Here is a 20843-nt window from a genome sequence, read left to right as displayed (position 1 = left end):
TATCATTTACGCTCTTTTTTGAGAATTTGGCACACTGTGTTTTTCTCTATGTCTCATTTAGGTTGCCACTAGCCTGCCTTTTCGGTCTAGTCTAGCAGCTCTCCATTTTTAGCTTTACAATCAACAGGCCTCTTGCAGGTTCTACTGGGTATTTCAGTCTCTTTGTGAGAGTACAGCTCTGGGTGTTGCTCCCTGTTGTGTTAGTGGCAACCTAAACAACGATTATGCCATAGGGGATGTGTGACATTTTGTGTTGTGAATCCATCCACAGCACAGTGGACAGGCTTCCAGGCCTGTTGGAACACGTTGTTGCCTACTCCCTCCCCCCGCATTTAAGGACAAAGTGCTGCATGAGAATTTGTGGATTGCAGACACCCCCAATGAGCCTTGAGGTCACAGTAAGTAGAGATGAATAGTATAGGTCTACAGTCACTGTGTTATTCCGTGACTCATTTATGTTACTGCTTTTCTATTTAGCGGATCTGGCTATTCCCCAGTATCAGACTTGCAACGAATAAGACCTCTTGCAGGCTCTGGTGGGCTTACCAGTCTCTTGGTGTGGGTACAGGTTTGGGCACTGCCCCCTGTTGCAGCATGAGCAGCTTGAGCCGATGAAGGGGGGGAGCAACATTTCTGCTGTGAATCCTCCCACAGCACACACAGTGGGTAGGCTGGCGGCACTGCTTGGAAAACCCCAAACCTATGCCCCCAATTATCAAGTGGGGTTCTCAGTTGTGCCACAAAGAAGATATTTGGAAGGTAGACTGACCTGAAATCTTTTCCCACTGTCTTACCCACACTTTTCTGTTGCTGGACCTGTATTTCTCTACAGCCTGTTCAAGCTCGATCTGGATAACATGGGGAAGCTTGTGTAGGTTCTCTTTGATGTGCCATGCATGAGGAAGTGGGTTCCCAGCAACATAGAGAAGCTGTACTTTCTATATGCTCTGTCATGATGGCTTTTCCATGTGAATTGTACTTTTTCACTGGTTACTATGGTAACCTAGCAAAAACCAGCAGCTGAAAGTAGTTTGTGAATTAAGCTTCCTTCCTCGCAGCGCTGCAGATTGAATCAAATTCAGGTGTTGGGTGACCAAGCTTGTTTTTGTGTTTCCTTTTTCCTTCTTGCAGAAATTAGTTTGACGACAAGCAGTTTACTTTGGTATCAGGCTATGACTGTTTAGGAAGTGAAAATAAAAATTTGATATAAGAATGAATGTGCAATACATTACTTGTTTTCAGTGAAAAACGTTTCTACAGTTACATTGGAATTGGATACAATTTCTGTGTGAGTCATTATGCGAATGTTGTTTGGTGGAACCTGTATGGCACAATGGTTAGAGCACTGGACTTTGAACCCTAATAGGATGAATCTTTAAATTTTGCATTCTACTTCTTTGAATCCAGTTAAGCATGCAATAAATAAATACAGATTACATTTTAGAATCACAGTGTTTCATTCCTGCCTGTCATGTGGGGAATGCAGGGATGACATTACTACAAGACTGCAGTCTGCCTGGGGATAGGGAGGGACTTTACACATTCAGCTAATAAATGGCAGTATCTCCTTTTAAAGGGAGAGAGTATGGAGATTGCAGATCCCTGACCATTTTGACTGGTGGCACAGTACCAAAGCGGTTGGCTGTGTTGGCTACTGTATCTTGCTCCTCTGTGATCACAGGGCTTGCCGATGGTTCAGTGTTCAGCTAGATGGCCAGGAATGTGGCTGTGGGTACCCAAACCCCCACATCAGTAGGTGTTTTGTTTTTATAACATGTGCCCTGCTGGGTCAGGGCAAAGCGTTTGGTTTGGGAGAGCCCTCATAGCACTTCAGATAGTCCCTTGTCCCCTCACACCTGGGGTGTGTGGTTTGAGGTATTCCTTAGAAGACATGCACAGAACAGTGTAGGTGCTGTATTCCTGTGTTCAGTTTATTTTAGCTCTTGCCAGGTTTTGGCAACTGCTATATGTTTTTCAGATGCCAGCGGCACCTCGTTCCTCTTTCGAGCTGTGTGCAAGTATTTCTTCTTTGCTGGCCATGATGTCAGTAGTAGGTTGTGTCAGATCCAGCTTGGTATTCCTGCAGGAGTGGAAATAGCCCACCAGACCCGCAAACAATCTTTTAATCAAGCTGGCAAACCCATGGGGAAAGGGGAAGTGGATAAAATAACAAACGCCGGTTTCTTCAATAGCCCTCGACTCGTCTCCTGCTTTCTTACACTGTTTAGAAGATAACCTAAAAGTTAATCACAAACAATTACTCTTGCTTGTCTACACAACTGTAATATTTTCCTTGTTATTATTTAATCCCACTTCCCAACAATACTTGCAGCCTATGCTTCCTTGCTGATAGGCTTGATAAAATTCAATACTGCCAAATACTGCTGCTGATACTGTCCATTACTGCAGTCTAAAACTGCTGCTGAGTTGTTATTGCTGGCCACTGCTGATGCTGTGTCTTTATTGCTGTCTATAACTGCTGCTGTGTTGTATCTTTTCTTATTTTAAAATCTTACAGAATTTGTTTTCTCTTTAAAAGTCTTTGCTTCTGCTGATGCAACCTTAAAAGTAACTTGACTTCTTTAAAAATAAAGTTTTGAAATGAAATATTTTCCTGGCCTGAGCTGAACGTTGCTGTAAGGCTCTTCACCTTTTACTATAGTACGAGGCTGCACTGCTAAATTATGTGTCCATAGTCTATAACGTGAAACGTAAACAAAAACAAACAATTTCTGGCCTGTGTGGTGAAATCCTTTGAGTCTGTCAAAGATTGCGCAATGAGAAGAGATTTACGGAATCTCTCACTCAGCTGGCTCTTAGGACGAGATATGAGGCACGCACGCCTACATTTTAGGGTCCCTTGCTCTAGAGTTCACTGGCAATCTCCTTGTGCGTTGCTCCGAAAGAGGGTACGCAATGTTATTAACAGGGGAACAATTAACTGTTAAATTAACACTAACGCTATTGGGTTAATAGACACCATGGCGTTGTGCGACCTCTCACACTGTTAATTAATAAACGCGCGCAAGGCTGGTTGCTGTCACATTACACTGCGGCTTCAAACTGGCAAACTGCTAACGTTGATATGTACTGTACGCTAACATTCCTTTCAAATGAAAGCTACGCATGAAAAACTTCACCAGTCTTCTTCAATAAAGGTGTTCACAAACATATTAACATTTTACTACTGTTTCGTTCTTTCTTCAATTACTGAACTAAAACAAACATCAAAGAATTGATTAGCACTTAGCTTTCTTCTTTTTCTTCTGCTGGCTGGACATTTTATCTTCTTAGGTGATGCTTTAACAGATGACAACTTCTTCTCTGTGGATTAACACTGATACTCCTCTTTTTTCTTCTTTAGATGTTTACTGTGACTCTATGGAGGGTTAATTACTCTAGATTTCAGGAACTTAAAAAGCTCTGACCTACTCAGATGACAACTTGAATGAAAGGCAGTTTAGAATTCTAAAAATAATTCCAAACTACCTCACACCCAGCCTCAGCCAATCAACGCTCCTGCACAGAGTATCTATCTTGCCCTGGGGAAACAAAGGCTTCCTAAAAGATACATTAAGGAAATTTCAATGTCACTGTTACACATGCCATTTCACAACCACTAACTCCCCCCTATAGTTTCCTTTAGTCTAAATCTTAGACAGTCCACCTCTCCAACTGTTATCAACATTTTCATTATCAACATATCAGGAAGACAAATTGGTAAGATTAGGTATATTTTAACTACTTATAGGGCCTCATTACACGGAAGGCCGTAAGGGTTAACGGTCACTGGTAATGGTACCGGTGACTGTTAACCCTTACCGCCTTACTACGAGGTCCCTTTGCGGGTTGGTACTTTAACGCCTGCTTTTTAGCATAAATGGGAATGGGGAAGGGCAATGGGGGAAGGGGGAATTACTGCCCCGCCAACCTTGGAATAGGGCGGTAATTCCCCTTTCCTCCGAGGCGGTGCCAGTATTTTACCGGCATGGACCAAAGTGCTAATAGCACCTTGGTCCACTTCCTACCGTGTAATGAGGCCCATTGAAATTACGCCATTTCAGTATCCAGGTTCAAACCAAATATAGCTGAGTTGAAAAAACAAATAATTTTTGCTTCTGCTTGGCGTAATGCTCGAACTCTATGCCCCCCTCTTTTTTTCATAGTAATGTGTTTTAGGCCAATAAATTGTATATCCGCCTTATTATCCAACTGATCATTTTGTTGCCAATGGACTGCCAGAGGTAGGGTGGGGTCTTGGCTCCCGATTTTAGCCAAATTTTCCCGAATTCTAATTCTCAGCTCTCTTTTAGTACTCCCTATATACAATTTTTTACAAGTACATATAATTGCATAAACAACAAACTTTGTTCTACAATTAATTACATGTTTAATTACAAATACTTTGCCATTGGGACCCTCCAGGCTCCTGATTTTATCTCCTGCAAACTTGCACATTGTGCAGAAACCACATTTTCTGAAGCCTGGTTCGGTTTGGGTAAACCAGGTGGTTACAGTCTTCTTTGGTGTATCAGGTAACATGGATGGACAGATGATGTTTTTCAAAGTGTTGGCTTTCTTCAAGATGATGTTCGGACTATCTTCAATGAATTTGTGCAAATGTTCATCTAATTTTAATAGGTACCAGTGTTTTTGTAAGGTTTTTCTAATCAATTGATGATCTTGATTATATTTGGTTACAAACATAAGTTTCATTTGTTTATCCTCTGCAGGTTTCTTTGGAATTAATGTATCCTCTTGTTGCAAATTCTTAGTTTTCGCATAAGCTTTTTGTAGGCACTTTTTCGGGTATCCTCTTTCTTTGAATCTACTTCTTAGAAGTTTGCATTCTTGTATAACTTTTGGTCATCTTTACAGTTACGTCTTGCACGTATATATTCACCAAAGGGGATGTTGTGAATAGTTGTACGTTGGTGACAGCTGAGTGCATGCAACACCGAGTTGACTTCCGTTGTCTTACAAAAAGTTCTTGTTTCCAGATGATCCTCCTTGACATAAACGGTTAAATCTAAAAAATGAATGGATTCTACATCCGATTCCCTTGTGAATTCGATCTGTTATTATGTGTACTCTTCATAATAAACCTTACTTTCTGTTAGATTGATCTTAACCCTTTATTTAAAAAGTTGTTTATATTTCATTTCAGTGTGTATTGTGATGATTATGGCATCCAGCATATGAATGTATGTTACTTGTTCAAAATGTAACTTTTCTACATGAACATGTACAGTAACAGAGTGTGTTGTAAGAGCGTGTGGTCTAAGTGTCTGGTGTAAGTAAGTGTGTGGTGTAAAAAACATTGCCTACGAGCGCTTGGCATAAGAGCGCTATATGTCTCATACACAAAGCGGACATCAATCATTGCTGATTTTAATGCAAATTTTCAAACATACATTAGTGTACATGTATGGAATGTACATCTCCTACACGTACACACATATATATATAGAGTTTGCGTAAAAGATGTGCATTCATTCTCCACATGTCTTATACGTCTCCTATATGTATGAAAGCTCAAATTAAAGTGCGATTTAACTTTGATGTGAATTTTTGTACGCGCAGGATGCATATAGTAGTTTTGTATTTGATACATGTACGCAGTTTACATCTCCTCACAACTTACATCAAAGTCAGTCCTGTATTTTGCTACGTATAGTAGAGTACATGTACGAAATGTACTTCTTGTACACATACATGGTGAATTTGTATAAAAGATCTATATTCATCTTACACATCTTTCCTATTCTTATGAAAGCTCACATTAAAATGAGGTCTAACATTAATGTGAGTTTTATACTTGTAGGAAGCATATAATAGTTTTACATTTCGTACATGTACACAATTTATATCTCCTCATAACTTACATCAAAGACAGTCCTGAATTTGATGTGTATTTCGATACATACGGTAGAGAGTACAGGTACAATAGTACGTCTTCTACTCGTATGTGGACAGTACGCATACAAAATGGCATTCATTCTGTGTTATAGAGATACATCTTAAAATTGAAATAGCTGAACATTGGCCACCTCAATTTTCTGTTTTTGTTAAAGTACAGCAATTCAAGTTAAGATCTAGTTCCATGGAAAAACTCGTTTTTCCCCTATTGATGCAGCTTTTGTGTTGTTGCATGCACTTTAGTATGTTTCTTTTGGCTGCCCATCAACCCCTTGCAAAATATCCAAGATCTTGCTGCACTGCACACCCTTGTGCAACCAACTGTCTCCAAATTATTTATGAGCGGTCGATGGTGGTCAACAATGTTTAGATTGAGCACGTAGAAGCTGTTGCTTTTATTAGTACTGTGTTCTAGAATTGACCCACACTGATAGCCCTTCATAGTGCAGTACTATGAATTTAGTCTGCACAGTCACGGACTTGTGTTGGTTTATTAACCACTTCCAATGTGCTATCAGCTTGGGAGACTCTAGGTTGTATCCCCTCCACAACAGGTGTTTTGCTGAAGTGGCTAAGGTAAAGGGCATGTGTGCCACAGTACAGAAACACTAAGAGTGAAGGCACAGGTATACGTATTCAGCTCTGATTACTCCCATTGCAATGCAGTGATAGACGTGATCCTAGTTTGTACTGTCTACAAGACAAGCAGCATAACACAGCTCTACAGACTCAGCAGCATAACGATCAGAGTGTGTTGAGTTGTGGTGTGTTGTGTGTTATCTCCCCTGAAGGTGCTCCTCTTTCACACTCTCAAACACAATCACCCTACATGTTTCCTCCCTGCACTCCCCGTGGAGAGTCACAATGCATTCACAACATACTTCCACCTTTCAAAATGGCAGGTTCAATTCCATTCACTAGACCTGGGTCACAGTCCGCTGCTGGCATTTTCTCCAGACTGCACACTCAGTGAAGCATTTGTATCAAGCAGGATCTCCCACTATTGGTGCTCGCAGCCCTTTGCAACATCCCGTATGCACGCCTCACACCCGGAACATCAACGGTTCTAGGGATTGCAGCACACTCCAAAGATGTCTGCACACTGCATGGTTCTATATATCTCCCTGCAATATTCTCCCTAATGCTAGCTTCCGCTACAGGGCCAAACCACTCAAAATTGCAGTGGAACTGCATTCCCAAATTCACATTCCTTGTTAGTACTTAGGCACTCCGGAAAGGATGTTTTGAAAGGATTGTGTGCTGTATGTGAGAACTAGTTTAAGGTGCAGCCCTCTGCATGACAGCTCACTGGCACCCCCATTGCGGCGCTGTGTAGGAGGATGAACGTGGTCATTTGTTAATGTTATGTTTATTTTTTGAGTTACTTACAAGGGAATGTGGAGTGCTCTAGTAAAGCGGGAACTGACAGTTGGATCTGGACACTAAGGTACTTGGTACTGCAACAACTCTGTTTTTTATAAGGAACTCGTACTGGAATAAATCTAGTAAGAGAACTTATATATATATGGCTGTGCCCTTTCCCTATGTACTACGTTTTACTGGCGACAAGATGGTTGTAGCAACTCTCTAGAGCGAGTTACCAATATCCTGTTATTGTCATCTGGCCTATGAGCAAGATATGGACCACTCAAACGTGCAAAAACTAGTAGCATCATAGAGTTCATGTTTCATGTAGCACTGTGCTAAAAGTAGACCAGACTGTGCTATGGCTGTTGTGGGTATTGTGCCTAAGGTTTCACCATCGATGGCCTGTTTCACGTGTGAGCCTGTGGCTCTAAAATAACATCCCATGGCAGGGGGGAACTGCTGTCATTTGCATAATACTTTTCTATGCAGATGGAAGGCTTCTCGACTGTTAGTTTTCATTGAATCATCTAGGTTGTTGCTGAGTCGATACAGGGCAAAGGCCATGTCTCACACCCTTCCCTCTGGGAACATGATGTAGAGGCTATGATTGTCTGCGTCTCTTTGCTTCACTAGAACACATTATCCACATCTTGCTTTTGAAGGTGCAACACTAAATATCCTCCTAGTAGCAGCAAACTGTGGAATGCATTGTCTGCAAGGTGCCACTATGAATACCATCCTAACGGCAGCTAGCACACGTTTCCATCGCATACAAATTGCAATTCAGGTTGATAAATCTAAAACATTCCCCACGGTGAAAGTGTCTACGGTTAGAAAATGGAATAGTTAGTGTTTACATCTCATGCAATAGTGTTTGAAAAATATGGGAACAGGAACTTTAGCTGTAGACATAGAATGCACCTGTATCATGTTCTTTCCTAATCCTGATGAACCACAAGTCTAGTGGAAAGATTGTAAGAAATAACTTCTTCAATGCATCTGTGCTGTATATGGCCATAACTTGAGCACAGAGAGGATGAAAGCGCCTTTTATCATTCTTCAGGGCACCAGAGGCACAGAGTATTCCGTATCCAGTAATAAACCCAGATACAAACTGGCTCACTTTGGAGAGGCTTCTTTTGACGTCCAGGTTCCCTTACAGTGGAATCTTCTTCTCGCTCCCATGCGCCTAGCTGTCAACCTGCTTGCCTTCAATTTTTTAATAAAAATATATAGATTAGGGACACATGATCAAAAAGAGTGTGAATCAGTAGGGCAAATTGGTGATAAAAGTAAGGGGGAAATTTTGGATGATGGGTGATCCCTCATTTAATGAAATAGTTGATATAGCTAAGCACACAGAACATTCTGTTAAGTGTGCTAAGGAAAATGTTAAAGATGGTTGAAAAAGGGAATACAAATGTAAGGGAAGTGAGCGAAGACAAACAAATGTAGCGCTAGCAATGGAAAATTTAAGAAATCAAACAGTTGGAGAATGGTTCTAACCTGGTGCTGGTTTTAATTTTACATGTCATGAGTGAGGGTGGAAGAAGCATTTTTTTTACAAACTAGGGTTGTGTGAAGACAGTGAGGTGGATTGCTCTTTGGGTGATCTTTTGTTGCCCACTGGTGTAGTGCGGGGCCATAGATTGAGAATTAAAACGTATCCCACTATTGAGGTTAATTGCATTAACACTGAATTATTAGTGTACTCCGAGAAAACTGTGCTGGAATTATGTGAGCAGTTTGATCATGAAATACATGTGAATGGTTATGGAGAGCATCTCTCCTTTGTTGAGTTTCAAGCAGAGCTGGTCTTCAAAGGAAGACCTGCTAAAGTGAACGTGTCTTTATCGCATAAAGAGTGATATCTGTTTGGATGGCTGAACAGGAAACTTGGAATTGTGCTGTGGCCCAATGATCCCGAACAAGTGTTAGTTAAGAATGACAAAATCAATCATGGGGATGAGACTGAAGGGGTTTTGCCATAAGATCCGACTCCAGCAAGGAGGCTGTAGCAGCAGCAGCTAAAGTTAGAGCGCTCCCCTCATTTTGAGAAACAACATGGTGGAGGAGTTGCAGCACTTGCAAAATGAATGGTTGTCTCTACTAATAGAAGCTGGCCAGTCCAATGGCAATGCATGCCCCTGCGTCTGAACCAGAATGTTGTGGTGGAAATGTGTTTGTTGCCCAATATCAGGGAATTGGTATGCCTTACATCGAAAGGCTGAATACTGACCTCATATCAGATTGTCATCAAGTTACACTACAACCACAGTGTCTTAATCCTGCGCCATTGATCAAAGTAAGAGGACTAATTGCATTCAAGTGGTTGCTACTTGGACTTGTCAGCTAGCATGCCCCAAATGGTGAAGCACCAAAGAGTCTGGAATTAGCTGCATCCAAGACAATGTTCTTGAATGTGAGATAGACATGGATGGCATGACCTGAGGCTATGGAAAGTCTTGCATGTATCTAGTGAGTTTGGGCATACTTTGAACAGAAATGACTCTACATTCAGTTGTAGCAAAATTGAATATTTGGGAAATAAGCTTTCGCGCAAATGCGTACACCCAAAGTATGATTTGGTGAATGCCATACAACAAGATTAAAGGATTGGCCATGTCAAAACCAGGATTTGCCTTGCTTAAGGATGTGCTAAAGAATTCAAAGAAATACAAAAAGAGGTTTGAGGAAGCTTGTGAATCCATATTATATGCAGAGGCTAGCAAGTATAGCTTAGTGGAGGTGCTGTCTCAACTGCACGGCGGAATAGGGGCTACTAGAGAAGCTGAGGATTGTTACTGTGTCATTTAGAAGGAGGCCTTGGTTGTGTACGGGAGGAAAGAAATGTAATGTGTCTTTGTGGGTCCAGAACTTCATGCTTATGAAATTGCTCAAAGTAGTGTTTGAAGGTAACGGGAATTATGAGCTTTCTAGAAGAATAGTCAGGTGAGTTACTATTTTCAATGTTTGAATTGTACCATTGAATTTGTTCAAGGAATAAATAATGTGGGGGCAGAAGCCCTATTGCAGAAGCTGATGGAATTAGATAGTAATGAGCTGTGGACAAGGAGATGATGAAGATAATGGGCCACATTCCGAGGTTGGTGCTAGTCATGGCACTATTAGCACCATGACTAGCACCATTACCGGTACCGTGTCCGCCCTGGTTCAATGGGGACTTAACGGTCTAGTCCGACCTTTGCGGGACCGGTAAGTCCCCATTGAAAATGTCAATCCCCATTCCCATTGAGCCCATATAGGGCTCAATGGGAATGGGGAGGGTGCTAATAACGGTACCGTAAATTACAGTACCGCTATTAGCTCTGAAGTCCCTTTGCGGATCCCGTCCTTAACGCCTGCTAAAACCAGGCGTTAAGGAAGGACCCACAAAGGGTCCTCGGAATAGGGCGCAAAGAGATTACTGGTACCGGTGTCATTACCGGTGCCCGGTATCCCTTTGCGCCCGGGTCGTAATGACCCCCAATGTCTATGTGTATCAAGTGAGATGTGAAACAGAATGGAACTCTGCTGTTGGGGAGGACAATCTTTATAGGAACATGGTGGCATGTGTTGAAAGCTGGAAGTGAGCGACGAAATCAAGTGTTTCGACAGGGTCATGAATCAGTTAGGGCGTTAAGGTGGAAAGCTGTATCAGACTTCTATTTTCATAGCGCCCTGAGGGGTGCAGATAAAGACTCTTACTCTGGCCCATGAAGGACACAGCGAAATGACCAAAGAAAGGCCATACTGAAGAAATTAATGGTGGCTAGGAATGGGTCAAAATGTGCAGAATATAAAGAAGTAGTGTCAGTGTATTGTGAACAAGGGTGTTTGTGTTTCGCTGTTGGCTTTTTATTAAATCTAGCTATATTCATTTTGAATTACTGAAAGCTTAAAACAGATATGCCAGAAGTATCCATGATTTAATGTTTATGTTATTTGCGTCATGGCACACGCAAACATGTTGATTTATGGCACAAAGTGATGCTTGATGCAGACGGTAGAAGTATGGGTGCATTGACAGTGTTGGATGGGGTGTAAACAAGAAACAAGTATTCACAGGTAGGTAAATATAGACGCATGGCCGGAGATTGCTTTCCAGGAATTGGGATACCTTAAATGAAACCCTTGCATAGAGTACTTTGCAGTAAAAAGCATTTAGTAACATAAGTGCAAAGGCACTATGTAAGAAAAGTGCGTATGCAGGTGATTTCAAGCATTCAATTGGGAAATGCGTGTTCGAACAGTTACGTTTTTTAAATGCCTCAAGTTGTTTTGGTAATGTCACAAACGCATGCTGCTTTGGGGTTTTGCACCACCTTCAGACTGTGTGCTATATTTTGGGATTTATTATTCCAGTTGCTGACACTTTGTAGCTCCTGTGCAATATACATATTTGACATGGCTATGTTCCACTACTATTAGCCCTCAATAAATTAGCCTTATATCTTTGAGGGGGGGGTGTCCTCTAGTTGTGCTTACCGCAGGTAAACATCTGCCACGAAAATGTATTATTGAGGTTCATCAATTAATACGTTGTTTATACCATTTTCACAGCTGTGCAACAACAGCAGATTCATAGTTGAAGGCCGGCTATCAATCCCATTATTCCGACAGACGGTGCTGACAAGCGTCTTCCTACGTCTCGGTGGTCTGGTAAGGCTTTAATTTGTCTATAGAGGCACCTCATTGTTACGTCAGAGCCACGCCTTTAAACCTTGATGCTTCTTCCTTTTGCTACTGTTTACAGTACCTTCGTATGTTGTGATTACTAATTGAAATCAATATTTGATCTAAATAATGTTATCGAACTACAATTTTATCCAAACAAATTAATCTAAATACAGTTTTAATGTATAAATGATTCTGTTACCACAGCTTTTTTTATGCGACCAATCAACGGTATTTGAATGTGAAGAAGCCCTTAATTCTTTTCTTTAGATTGAAATGGTTAGTTCCTTTGACCGACATTTGTTTAATGCATGGTGCAGGAAAAAAATGATCTATTGCTTTGCTGATGCACGAGAAAGCACCCTATTGGCCTTACTGCGAGTTTGGTGGTAACAGTAAAGCATGTGATTTTTTAAAACCTCATATTTTTAAAATACCACCTAATTATGAGTTGGGATCAAATGATAACATGAGATAGTTCCTTGCAGTACCGTAGAGAAAATGGAGAACATTTGAGTTATTGACCCCATGAAGTACTTTCTGTTTATGCCATGCTACAAATATCATAATTAGGTGGTATTAGATTAGGATGTGCAGTATGTAAGATAACACACTTTTTTAACATTACTATCAGAATCCTATCCCATGTGTTATGAATTTTGGCGATTTTGAGACTGTGTTCAACCAACATGAAGGTAAGATTTTGGGGCCTCTGAGAAATGTTCATTATATAAATAATTCACTTTGGTCCTTGAATCTTAAACATATACCTGATATATGGTACATTACCCACATTCGTCCATCTCGGCTACACATTCTTCAACTGTATTGTTACATTTTCCATTTGTAGATCTTATTAGTTTAGACCTAGTATGTTGTTATGAATACAGTAGGAATCGTCTGGTGCCAGAAGGACAGGCGGCTCTTGACAGGACACAAGCATTGTAAATGATTCAAGGACATTTAGTACTGGTGCATATTGTCAGAAGTCATAAATGTTCTAGAATGTGTGCAAGTAACCAATCATAGCAATGGAGCCCAAAATTAATGTAAGGGGTTCAGAGTGATCCCCAGTAAAGAGACACCTTGGCTGTCCTTCTGCCTAGTCCATGCAGCACCGTTGGTGGTGGTGAGGACCCAATCCAATATGGCGGCCACATGCGTTCTTCCCACCCACACCAAGATGATGGCTGTGTGCCTCCGTGCATACCTGCACCAAGATGGCAGAAGGAATCCCCGTACCAGTAAGGACGCTTTACGCTATAACTGAAGCCCGCCTAGAAGCACAGGTGTGTTGCAACAGTTGTCTTGCAACAGTTGTCTTGATTGACATGTTGCAGTTTCCCTGATAAACATGTTCCTTGTGTTTTCTATAGTCCCTTGCTCTCCTTTATTGCTCCTCATTTGGGATATGTGCCCTGTTCCCGCTGTACTGTATTTCTAGATTTGTTTGCTTACCCTGAGCTTTGTGCCTCCTATTTCATGCACGTCTTTCATCCATGATGCCTGTGCAAGATTCTGCTGGATTGTTCCCCTGCAACTACAGCCATTGCATCTTGCTATAGCGACCAACCTCCACTTCCTCTGGAACCCATGCAGCTGCCTGCACTTGTTTTCTCTACCAGGTCCACCTTCATAGGTTTTTTTCCAGTTGGGGATTTTATCCTCTGGGTCTGGAACATTTAGGGGGCTTTTCACTACTGTTACTATGTGGGGGTCGATACAGCTTCCTGGGCTGAAGTTAATGCCACCAAGAGAATCGTTTTAAATGTTAACGACCTTAATGGACATAAATGTAAATGTTGAAAGGGTGCACACATTAGAAATGTTAGTATCAGAATAAGGTCCCAAATTGGAACCTGGAAAGGAGATAAATTGGTGAGCCCATTTAGAAATTGTGTCACCAGTGGAATTTTGAAATATGAACATACCTCAGATGAGCACTTAACAACAGGGCTGCCAATAGCCTGTTGGCTTCAGTTCCATTTTTCCACGTAAGTGGTAGCTCCGAGAAACTACCGCGCGCTTCCTTTATTCCACTGTGAAATGCCTTCTTCTTCGACTCGCACTACCGGGTTCAAGAAGTGTTGAGATTGTGAAATGTTGTTAACTGACCCACACAGAGTGTCTGTGATGTCTCGGGGAGGAGCATAAGACCTCGGACTGCTCCAAGTGTGAATCAATGACCGGAAAGACCTTGAGGGAGTGAAAGGGGAAATTGGCAATAGGTACAACCCCCCAAAAATCTCCATATGCCCCGCCAAAACCTTTGTACGTCAAGTCGAGAGTGACTCTCTTTGGAGGAAGAAGGTTAAGAGATCAAGATCGAACAGAGACTCCCACCACTCCTCTTCATCGTGGAGGAAGTCTAAAAAGAGGCACCACAGGTCACCTTCTTTGACTTTGTCGTCAGACACCTCCCTTGAGAGGGTATCTTGCCCCACGAAAAGCTCTTCACCTGCCGAATGGGAAGCATTTAAGAGAGAAATCCAAAAAATCTTCCAAAAACCCACAGCAAGCCTTTCTCCTACTGTGCCTTCCAAAGAAGCCGGTAAGGAAAGGGTTCTAGCCAAATCCTGCGCACCCTCGAGCCCGCGTTGAAGGCCAGATCCTCATTGTGAGCCATCGAGGCACAAGCATAAAAATAAGTCGAGGTCGTCGACACCATCGACGCCAGCTGCACCCTCGATGCCAGCTAAGCCCTCGACATCGATAACACCATCGGCGCCAGCCGCGCCATCAATGCCAACTGCGCCTTCGACGCCATTCATTCCGTTGATGCCAACCGCCCAACTAAACCAATGGCACAATCAAAGTCGAAATCGATGATTCCTCGAGCATCGAGTTCTCATTTTTTTAAGCCTTCAATGCCTGTCCCTGAAAAAACCTATGTTCTTTTACCAAGGAAAGAGTATTTCAAGTCTCTTACTTCAGTATGTGAGGAAAATGAGCCATCAGACAATCGTGCCCCTTTTGGACTCCAATTTGGCACACCCAATGTACCTGAAAGCTTTATCTCTGAAGAGTCCAAGCCAAAAGAACTTTATGATAATTTACAGACGGCCAGTGGGGTAGGCACTTCACCTGAACTGGATTTTGGCAGACCTGAGGCTGGTGAGCACACAGATGCCTCCTATAGACAGCTTATGTCTAAAGTGGCAGACTATATGGGGTGGAGTAGGCCTCCCCTCCCCTACGAACAGGATGATCTGACAGAAATCCTTGATAATGGTCCGCAGATGGATCCAATATTACCTTTTCATGTTGCTCTCCAAAAAAGGTTGGCAGCAAATTGGGAGACGCCAGAAACAAATCTGTCTGTGAATAAAAAACCTGACCAAAGAATACTGCCCTTCCAGTAGTAACCCCAACTACCTGTCTAAACGCCCCACTCCAGAGAGTCTAGTGGTACCGGCAGCTCGCTCAACTTCCAAGCAGGCAGCTTATCCTACTATCCCTCCAGCTAGGGATGACAAGAGAGAAGATGGATGTGCTAAAAAAGTATTTTCTTCAGGAAGTATGGCTCTAAAATCAGCCAACTCCACATGTGCACTTGCAAATTTCTCATTCACTCTATGGGACTGCATTTCCATGGTGGCTGAGCACATTCCCGAGGGGGAGGAAAGAGCAGTTTATTGGCCATTGTTAGAGATGGCAAAAAAGCCATGTGTGAGTCTCTTCAGTTGGGTCTGGATTCTGCTGACAGCAGCAGCAGAGCCATGGCTACCAGCACCGTAATATGCAGATTTGTGTGGTTGAGGAAGTCGGGATTTTCGGCGGATGCGCATTCCAGACTCCTCAACATGCCCTTTGACGGGTCTCACCTTTTTGGCAACAAGGTTGACGAGAGCCTTGAGAAGTTGCAGACCTCAAAGGCGGCAGGAAAATATTTAGGTGCTGCTATTAGGCAGCCTCAGCCTTTTTGCCCCAGTGCACAGCCTTGGAGGGGTAGATCTTTTTGATACTACTCCTCAGTTGGAACAACAAGAGGAATGGCTGGTCGAAGAGGCCAAAGAAGATTCCCTCGTGATGGACGAGATTCCCTCGTGGTGGATGAGGGAGAGGCAGGGGCAAACTTACCATCAGCGCCCGCATCAGCTGCCTCAAAACCTCTCTGAGGTCTTGAATCACTAATTACCAGTGGCAGGCAGACTGTCTCAGCATCTGCAAGAATGGCGAGACATTACTTTGGATGCTTGGGCACTAGAAACCACAGCCCACGGTTACTGCCTTCCTTTTATTCAGAGACCTCAGAACAATCCACCGGGGAACCACTTTTTGAGGATTCCAGATCCACTTCTTGTGCAGGAAATGTTTACCCTCCTAGTGAAAGCTGCTATAGAACCGGTGCCTGTAGCGGGGAGGAACACAGGATGGTATTCTCCATATTTCCTAATACCCAAGAAGGACGGAGGACTGAGACCCATCTTGGACTTGAGATACTTGTACAAGTTCCTCAGGAAGGACAAGTTCAAGATCGACAAACTTTCTCAGATCCTTCAAGCCCTCCAATTCCAGGATTGGATGGTATAATTGGACCTTCAGAATGCTTATTTTCCAGTGCCATTCCATCTCAAGCACAGAAAATACCTGAGGGTCGCCGTTGGCAGTTCCCATTATCAGTTGCGAGTTCTGCCATTCGGGCTAACCTCCGCCCAAGAGTTTTCACCAAACTGATGGCGGTAGTGGCAGCGACTCTCAAGAGAAGGGGGATTCACGTCTACCTCTACCTGGATGATTGGCTGATCAGGGCGCTTTCTACCGAAAAAGTTCTGCATCATCTCAGCATGACCTGCCACTCTCATCACAAGAAGTCCCATATGACACCATCTCAGAAGCTCCAGTTCATCAGGGCTGTACTGGATACATCCTTGGGAATGAGATTGCAACCCGAGGTGAGGGCTCTAGACATTCTGCAGATGGTCTCCAGATTTCAGAGCGCCCAGCGTCTCCCGGCCTGCGATTTTTTGAGGTTGCTTGGCCTCATGGCATCCAGTATTCTTGGTGCCAGAAGCCCGCCTGAGAATGAAATCCCTTCAATGGACCATCCGAACACAATGGTCCCAGTTCTCAGGAAACATGTTGGACCTACTTCAGATTCCAAGCAGAGTCGCACAGGATCTCCTGTGGTGGACCTGCAAGGACAACGTTCTGAAGGGAGAACCATTTTGGCAACCATAGCCAGAGATAACAGTAGTGACGGATGCCTCATTCCCGGTGTGGGGAGCCCACACCAACGATCTGACAGTAAGCAGTTGTTGGTCTCCATCACAGTCCAAATTACATATCAATCTTTTGGAGCTGAGGGCAATCAGACTAGCACTAGCACTGAAGGCCTTTCTGCCCTCTGTATGGGGGAAAGAATGTCCTGATAATGACAGACAACACAGTTGCAATTCAAGAAGGAATCTCTGTATTGACAGTTCGCCTAGCCGGTGAAGAGAACATGGCGGCAGACGCTCTGAGCAGGCAGCGCACAGTGTCCCACAAGTGGGAACTAGTTCAGGAAGTCCTTCAAGATATCTTCGCCCTTTGGGGAACCCCTCAAGTGGATCTGTTCACGACCAGTGTCACCCAGAAATGCGAACTGTACTGCTCCAGGGAATTTCCTCAGAGAGGAGCTCTAGGAGACATGTTCGTAGTGGACTGGGAGTTTCCACTCCTGTACGCATTCCCTTCAGTCCCCGTCATTCTACATGTGATCAGGAGGTTGAGAAAGTTTGGGAAATACATGATCCTAAATGCCCCGGATTAGGCCAGGAGGACATGGTACCCAGACCTTTTGGACATGTCCATCTGCCCTCCAATTCGTCTTCCACAAAGAGAGGACCTTCTATCGCGAGAGGAGGGTCGGGTTCTCCATCAAGCGGTCAAGACACTCAGCATTCACGCATGGTTTCTGAGAGGATGAGATACAAGGATTGGGTCCTCCCGCATGATGCCATGGAGATTTTGCTTTCAACCAGATGACCAGCAACAAAGTCCTTGTACTGTTGCTGTTCGTACAAATTCTGCAAATGGTGCTAAGACAAGAATGTAGACCCTTTTCTGTGTAAAACATCAGAGGTGTTATCCTTTAAACTGTCCTTAGCCAACCTGGGGCTCCAGGTTGGAACTATTAAGGGCTATTTGGCAGTGCTATCCATCTTTATGCGCTCGTCTGAGGTATCTTCATATTTCAAAATTCCACTGGTGACACAATTTCTAAAGGGGCTCACCAATGTGTTCCCCCCATCACCTTTCCAGGTTCCAATTTGGGACCTTAATCTGGTACTAACATTTGTAATGGGTGCACCCTATGAACCTTTACATTCATGTCCATTAAGGTTGTTAACATTTCAAACCATTCTCTTGATGGCACTGACTTCAGCACGTAGAGTGAGTGAACTGCAGGCACCTTCTTCCAAGCCACCCTTTATTATCTTCCATAAGGATAGGGTTGTTCTGAGGGTTAAACCTTCAGTTTTACCCAAAATCATTTCTGATTTTCATGTAAGGCAGAACATTGTTTTACCCACTTTCTATCCTCCACCTCATCCTGGCAAAGAGGAGAGATTACATAGATTGGATCCACACAGAGCTCTGAGCTTTTACAAATCTAGGCTATCAAAACTTTGTATTAACAATCCGCTTTTTATAGGCTAGATGGGATATAAGCTAGGTCAGGCTGTTACAAAACAGACCTTATCAAGGCGGATCATTCTGCCAATTTCAGAATGCTACAGTCTAGCGGGCAAGGATCCTCCGGAAGTATTAAAGACCCATTCCACCAGGGGCATGGCTACCTCTACAGACCTAGAAAGGGGTGTACCATTCAAAAATATGTGTGAGGCAGTGACGTGGTCTACTATCCACACGTTCACAAAAAATGACTGCCTTGAGTCTTCCCTCAGTCCGTATGGAAGCTTTGGCAAATCTCTCCTCCATTGAATTCATGAAAACCACTGACAAATAAATTCTTACTCCCTCGACCAAAACAAACACTTCTTTGGGAGTCTATCAAAGATGAGGAATATGTGGGAGGACACAAGCCATTCGAAGAACATGTTACTTACCCCCGGTAACGTTCTTTCGACTGGATGTTCGTCCCACATATTCCTCATCGCCCTCCCAACCTACCCCAAGGTAGAATTTCCCTTGCTATTATAGCTTTGCTCCTTCAAAGTTGAGTAAGGTCAAACCTGTGGTTATGCAGGGAGTTTCTTCTGTAAAAAAACAGCAGTGGAGCTAATGGGCACTGCGCATACTATATATGCCTTCGATGACATCATCCTCGAGACGGAGGCCCTCGAGGGACATCGAGTCGACTGCATCAATACACAGCGCCCACTACCAAGAAAAAGTTTCAGAACAGTTAAAGCTGGATATCATATATCATAGATGAGGAATATGTGGGAGGATCATCCAGTTGAAAGAAGGCTACAAGGGGCAAGTAACTTGTACTTCCCTGTCATTCTGGGAATTCCCTACTTGAAGCACCATAAACCGTTCATTCATTGATGTGGACACTTTCTTGGGTTCAGAATATTGAGTGTCTACATGTTTGTCATGGCCAACACAAGTTACTGAATTGAACTGCATCTCCCAGCTCTCTGATCACTAAGCTATGCGCTTTTCCCGCTAAGTACGAACATTACCAGAAAGTGTTTACCAAGGAACACAAAAAGGGACTCCTCCCTCATCGTCCTAATAATTGTTTAATTTGTGATCACAGACGCCATGGTACCCTTTAGCCAGATGTATGTCCTCTCTCCTCTGGAGAAATTGGCACTGCAGGAGTGTCTGCAAGAAAATCTGAAGAATTACCTTATTTCTCAAGCTAAATTCCTGGTAGGGTTTGGCCCTCTTTTTCATACCCAAGAAAGACACGACCAAATTCAGAGTTCCCGCATTGACTACTGAGGACTGAATCAGATCACCGTAAAATATAAATATCCTCTGTCTTTATTCATTGATACCCTACAAGCAGTTCAATCTGAGAGAATATTAAAAAAAATCACATCTGAATCAAAACTGGTGAGGAGTGGAAGACTGCCTTTCAGTTCCCCTTTGGTCATTATGAGTACAGGGTACTGTTGATTGGTCTCGCTAATGGACCAACAGACTTCAAGAGGTTCAGACACTTTCTTTTTTGGGATTTACTCCTGCATTATATCGTGGCCTACCTTAATGATATATTGATATTTTCTGCACATCCAGAGGAACATTATTCTCATATTTTCAAGGTCCTTAATCAACTGAAAGAACATCAATTATCATCCAAGCCAGAAAAATTCATTTTTGATGCTACCACTGTCCTTTAATCTTGTCGGAACAATGAACCACGATGTACCCCAGGAAAAGAAAAGGCTATTCTTGAGTGGAAATCTCCTACCTCAGTCAAAGAGGTGCAACGATTCCTTAGTCTTACCAACTTTTACGCCATTTCAGTTTTCTCATCTTGTTTTACCATTTACCGGAACACTGTATCATGTATGTCTCCAAGACAGTGTCCTACAGTGAAGTTAATTACTTCATCCAAAAGAAAGAGCTGCTTGATAATAAACTCACTTGTAAATAATGGAGACATCTTATCCCGGGAGCTTGATAACTGACAAAAATCCATACGGACCACCCTAATTTACAATTGTTGAAACATTTTGACTGTCCAAACAGTAAACAGGCCCAGTGTGCGCATTACTTCGACCAACACAACTTCAACTTCATTTAGATCCCCAAGACAAAGGGTAGTCAACACGTTCCTACAACAAATATGCCTTGCCTTGATGGCTGTTCTTCCAGATAAAGGGTTTATGCAGAAGTGGAATCTAAACCCGAAAAAGGCCTTCTTTTTCAGGGTCATCGATTATACATCCTAGGGACTGAAATGCAGAGCAGGA

The 20843-nt window shown here is 42.9% G+C and overlaps 1 protein-coding gene across 1 annotated transcript in view; it reads left to right on the top strand.

Annotated features, from left to right (window-relative positions):
* Positions 1-20843, top strand: part of LOC138505080 (mucin-2-like) — a 233241-nt gene that overhangs the window by 84690 nt on the left and 127708 nt on the right. Inside the window, exon 4 of the mRNA XM_069625398.1 lies at positions 11851-11949. Coding sequence (XP_069481499.1) covers positions 11851-11949 — 99 coding nt within the window. The remainder of the gene's footprint in view (positions 1-11850; positions 11950-20843) is intronic.

This window comes from Ambystoma mexicanum, chromosome 11 (assembly GCF_040938575.1).
Source record: "Ambystoma mexicanum isolate Mex_15411 chromosome 11, UKY_AmexF1_1, whole genome shotgun sequence".
NCBI classification, from domain to species: Eukaryota; Metazoa; Chordata; class Amphibia; order Caudata; family Ambystomatidae; genus Ambystoma; species Ambystoma mexicanum.
This window is presented reverse-complemented; position numbering and strand designations above follow the sequence as displayed.